The sequence below is a fragment of a genome, unplaced genomic scaffold (assembly GCF_019419815.1).
Source record: "Pyrus x bretschneideri cultivar Hongxiangsu unplaced genomic scaffold, Pyrus_bretschneideri_v1 Contig54, whole genome shotgun sequence".
Taxonomy (NCBI): Eukaryota; Viridiplantae; Streptophyta; class Magnoliopsida; order Rosales; family Rosaceae; genus Pyrus; species Pyrus x bretschneideri.
The window spans coordinates 1374494-1380033 of NW_025999792.1; the positions used below are offsets into that span (position 1 = coordinate 1374494).

Sequence of the window (5540 nt, forward strand, 5' to 3'; positions counted from 1 at the left end):
ACAAGCCTGTTTGGTGGGTTGAATGAAATTGAACCTTAGGGATATAATAAGATTAGATATAAAGTTGTAAAACAAGACTTGTAACCCATTTCTAAAGATAAGCTAGATAACCCACTTATAAATCATCATGTCCACCCATGTCTAACTCACGTTTTAACACAACAAACAAATAACTGGACTTAAGTCCATTTTAATTTGTCACAATCTATCTCAACCAGCCCAACAAACATACGTTTAGCCGGTGCTTACTCCTGGCCTTGCTTTGACATTCAGACACGTCCCATTCCAATGTATATTCAAAATCACCAGGTTGTGCAATCCATGGGTATTGGCAAAGTTGCTGGTATTTTCAGTGTCTATAAACCAATATAATGACAAACATTTACACTTCAATGATGAAAACAACAATTATGTTCAGTCTTGTGAGTGTCTAAAAATGATTTGCATCACTGCCACAACAAAAAACGCATATTAAAGAAAACAGAGAAATATCTAAAATCATATAACTTGGTATTCAAGCGTTGCTACTTGCAAGTCATAGTTGCAGCCCTGGGATGCCAAACCACAAAAGTATCCTTCGTGGCCGGTCTAGGAACCTCGCCTGCCATGCAGGCTCGTCATTTTCATAAACAAAACCACTCTTCATGTACAACTTTTTTGCAGGTTCATTATCAACAGCAACATGAACATAAAGATCACTTATGCCTGTCAAATTTCAGGAAACCAACAATAAGCATATGCCCCATTAAACATGATCAAGATCCAAAAGAATGAAACTAAACATATATTAGAGCACAAAGACTAAAGAGATTACGAAAAAAAATAGAGTCTAAAGATTCAGTCCATGTGCTAGTCCGCAGCACTTCCTCAGAATCCCAACACAAGCAGAAATAATAATCTTCTCGACCTAGCACTTTCAGACACATATGGAACTTTCAAAATGGAAAGCCTTTCATGATGCTTATTTCTTATTTCGTTGAACAAATACCAGGGCTACAGATTCATGATCCATTCAATTGCACAAAAGTCTCTCTTCACTTTCACTTTTCCTGCTCTAAATTGTAAATAACTAACAATCACAACAAATCCTCGAGGTCCGAGCCTCTTCTAATCGGTTGATATCTCTTGTACATGACATCTTCTAAGTGTTTATCAAATTATCACAAGCATCATTGTAACCAAAAAGAAAAGGGATATCTATTTAACATTGCTATGTAACGCATATATACACTAAATATACAAAATGTTCAGTAAGGAAAGCAGCTAGTGAAGCGATCATTTACATGTTCCCTTCATTTTATACACTAAATATACAAAATGTTCAGCAAGATTTCTACAGCTCTAGCTTTTCAAACTGTCACTTTATTCTCTTAGTTTCCTTGTTCCCTTCATTTTCCTTAAAGTAAAATATCCATGAGTACTCACCAAGTGAAGCATAACAATGCAAGAGCATCATATATCAAGAGAAACATTTTGATTAATTAGGTTATTGCTGTGGACATATATTTGGGGTAATAAAAATCTATAGAGCCAAAAATCAAGAGAGAAGTAAAGGAGGCATGGTAGTACAAAACTGGGAGCATATGCGAATGATGTTTAACCAATGCAGTGGCATAGGGATAAATAGTGTCAAATCTCTTACCCCATTCTTGCGCAACTAACTTTGATTTTGAAACAAGAGCATAACCTAGCCCATTTCTATGCAGTTCTTTAGCAACACATACATTACTTAGGTATGCCCTTGCAAAATCAGCTCCAATCCCCTGTTCAAATGCAATTCTAAAGGTCTGTCAGTCTTGTAACATTCTTTCGGTCAAAACACCAGAAACTACGTTACATTTGCAAAAGTGTAGAGACCAATGGTGTAAAGCCTTCTGAAGCAAAGAAATCTATTGATATAGCATGTGAAAGAAAGACCATTCAACTAAGGTCATTGAATGCCAAGTTTATTATCTAATCTTGTTACACCAATAAAGCTGAAAGTAGGCTAAAATCTTACTCGGTATATAAACAACATTGTATACACTAAAGAAACCATGTATAATTTAGCAACCATAGTTGTTTTCTTTCTAATTCAGATTTTTACTACATATTCCAAGACCATCCATTCATCTCGAATGGCAGGGAATCGATATATGCATATAAGAATATGCACTTGTTAGTTGTCACTGTACTGGACCATTAACTCTTTAATGGGTTGACTTCTAAGGCTGAAACAAAATAATTAAGTGAAATACCTCTGGCTTGATTCCTGTAATCTCATCTGGAAGACTCACACACTGGTTAAGATCAAGAGTCCCAACCACCACTCGATCTTCTCCATCCTTGTTAAACTACACAAAAACCAAATATAAAAAATTAAAATTTTCTATACACAAGGATTAATGGAAACAATTAAAATTTGAAAACATGAGAATTGAAGCAAACAAACCTTACATTCAGCACAAAATTCATCTGACACAGAAAGGCTAGAAATTTGTGACAAAGGGACTGAAGCATTTATGCACGAAACTCTTCTGAAACCCTTCCTCTTTCCACCAACACGTTCCTTCATCGCTTCAAACTCCCGTTCCGCCAAGTACCTTCTGTGATCCTAATACAACTTGACGACCCAAAAACCCCATCAATACATTTAATTAATTACGGAAATTAGGGATTAATTACGTGATTGGAGGGACAGACTTGGAGGCCGAACGTGGAGGGTTTGAACTGGTAGAAGGAGCGAACGCGGAGACAAGCGGCGGCCCATAGCTCGTTCTCCGACAAACTCTCGGCAAGAGTGAGCGCGGACGGGTCGACCCGGTGTACGGCTTCCTTGGGGGTACATACTTGGCAGGCGGTGGTAGGGCGGCGGCGGACGAGTAGAGAGGCGGTGGAAACAGAGAATTGGGCTGGGAGAGGATGAGGGGAAGAGAGAAGCGCCATTTTCAATTTTGCTTTGTTTACTATCAGTTTTATCCTTTTTCTATGGTTGATGCTTCACGTCTTTGCCTTTGGGACTTTTTTCTTTTGTTCGAATTTGCCCTTGTCCTTTATTTTATTTTATTTTAGGCATATTTGTCGATTTGTCGTTTGAACTTGCATGAAGCTGTTAATATCTCCTATGAATTTTAATTTTAGCAGATTACCCTCTTAAGCTTTTGTAATTAGCCAATTTCCCTCTTGAATTTTAATTTTAGTCAATTACCCCCTAAACTTTTATAAATAATCAATTTCCCCCTGACGTTAGATTTCAAATTTTTTAATCTATTTTAATCACGGAAACAAAACATAACAATTGTAGAAGGGTAAAAAGGATGAAAATTTTAAAAATCTAACGCCGAGGGAATTGGCTATTTATAAAAGTTCAAGGGGAAATTGACTAATTATAAAAGTTTAAGGGTGTAATTGGCTAAAATTAAAGTTTTTGAGAGAAATTGACAGATGCATACAAGTTCAAAAAGCAAATCAACACATACCTCTTTATTTTATTTTAATACACAACAATATTGTGGTAGAGAATAAAACTTCAAATTTCTACTTACAAGTGGAAACAGATGTTATCAAGGGAATGGTTTGGATTGTGGTGCTTTAAAAAAAAAAAAAAAATGTTGTCAACAACGGTACAAAAACATAGAAAAGCAAAAGTAGGATCTACCATGCTTTTATAAAAAGTGCTGTTTTTTTTTTTTTTCAAAGTATAGTAAACAGTGCCTATTTAATGAAATTTTCAAATGGGCAAGTGGCCCTGTACCATAATGGTGAAAAAGTGTTGAACCCTTACATGACAGCGTAGGTTCGAACCTCGTCGGTGATAATATAACATCTGATATAACAAAATTTATCGTTTGACAAAAAAAAAAAAAAATCAAATGGCAGTGCACCCCCGCATATTATACAAAATTACAAATTTTGCCCCTGCATTAAGATCTTTAGCAATTATTATATCACATTAAATATTATATATTTTTTAGTTATTTAACATATTCCTATCAATTTATAAAAGTTTTTTCTTTTTGTTAAAAACACTTTTACAAAAAAAAAAAAAAAAAAAAAAAAAAAAAAAAAAGAAAAAGGTTTACCAAATGCTTAACAACTTTATTTTACATCTGTTTATTCTCACACATTACAATAGAAGTAGTGTTTTTTTTTTTTTTTTTTTAAGTACAGCAACACCAAACTAGTCCCAAGTTGTAGTTTTATTTACAATTTGCCTTACACTTGTACGCAAGAAAAAAAAGGGTAAATCACACAAAACTACCTCAACTATGGGTCGAACCACAATCTTATACCTCATGTTTTTAAAATTACAATGTCATAACTCATCTTAGCAATGCCAGACCTCCGTAAGTTTGTCTCTCAATTTCTCTATTAAATGCTGACGTGGCTTAAGGTGGGGTCCACTGTGACGAACCGTCCCTAATTTTCTATGTAATTTTCTTCTCGATTGTGTAAATTGACGTTTACGTCCTTGTTGGCAAACTGACGTGGTCATTCGATTTTAAATTATTTTCCTCATTATCATAATTAATTAGTACTTGTCGTTACGAGTGTGTGAGCGCGAGTTAGACCCGAATTGGAGTCATAACGAAAAAGTTACGTTAAATTAAAGTGCATTAAAAACGGGTAGATTTATTCACATGCGTGTTAATTATTCAGTGTTTGAAAACCACTATTTTTTATAAGGCACGTTAGATTTCATAGGATTTCCGCTGTACAAAACCTTATCAGTTTTCTTCTTTAAAAATTGAACCCGTGCCCTTTTTCCCTCACCCACCAATCATTCACCTTCCCACATCTTCGCACCCAATTTGACAGCACTCTTTCTCTTCTTTTCAGCCAATCAGAAAACATCTATCTCTCTCATCTTCTCTCTCTTCTCACCTGTCACTCTCTCTTTGCAACTACAAGGACCACATTCAAAACCTCACAAATCAAACTTAAAAACCCCACCATCATGTTCCTCTCGAACCCACGAACCCAACCATACACGAGTTTTGACTCGTCAACTCGAAAGCTTCGATTCGGACGAGTTTGCTCCGACGTGCTCCCAGCCGGGTTACAAGTTTTTGAATGTTGTGGGAGCACCTAGTCAACTCCATGGAGTCCTTAGACTAAGTTTGGAGTGGAGTTGACGCAAGAACACATGTTTTCGAGGAGTAGAAAATTTGGCAGAACCTTTTGAGGCTTTTTCAGTCCATTCCCTTCCACTTTTTGGACTTTTGAAAGGTACAATCTTGTTTTACTCCTCAAGAGCTTGATTTCCATATAAAGATCCTTGAAAATGGTTGAGAAATAAGCAAGTTGTGAGGTTTTGAAAATTTTCCCATAAACCAGCGAACTAGACGGTGGCGGATGGCGAGACTCACCAAAGAATACGAAGAATATTTTGTCAAAGTTGACGGAATATTCTAACGGCATCAGGTAACACCTTTAAGTTCCGTTACTATTTAACGAAATATTCAGTCAACTCTGACGGAATAATCCCCAGTTCAGTTAGTCTCTGACCTGCGCATGGGAGCGCGTGTGGCCATTGGCTAGGTGGCACTTGAGGGCGCGTC

General features: G+C 36.3%; 1 protein-coding gene across 1 annotated transcript; it reads right to left on the bottom strand.

Annotated features, from left to right (window-relative positions):
• Positions 1–326: 326 nt before the first annotated feature.
• Positions 327–2960, bottom strand: LOC103946240. The gene is made up of 5 exons (XM_009356895.3): positions 2683–2960; positions 2432–2593; positions 2238–2333; positions 1643–1763; positions 327–705 (listed from the first exon to the last, which is right to left on the bottom strand). The coding sequence occupies exons 1-5, from the start codon at positions 2923–2925 to the stop codon at positions 536–538; spliced, it is 792 nt and encodes a 263-aa protein (XP_009355170.2). The 5' UTR covers positions 2926–2960; the 3' UTR covers positions 327–535.
• Between the last annotated feature and the right edge of the window lie 2580 nt (positions 2961–5540).

Excerpts from the sequence above, each read along its gene's own strand:
- LOC103946240 (XM_009356895.3), bottom strand. The coding sequence starts at position 2,925 with ATGGCGCTTCTCTCTTCCCCTCATCCTCTCCCAGCCCAATTCTCTGTT. Across the intron at positions 2,594-2,682 it reads CCTCCACGTTCGGCCTCCAA|GATCACAGAAGGTACTTGGC; the intron begins GTCTGTCCCTCC and ends AAGTTGTATTAG. Across the intron at positions 706-1,642 it reads GTTAGTTGCGCAAGAATGGG|GCATAAGTGATCTTTATGTT; the intron begins GTAAGAGATTTG and ends GAAATTTGACAG.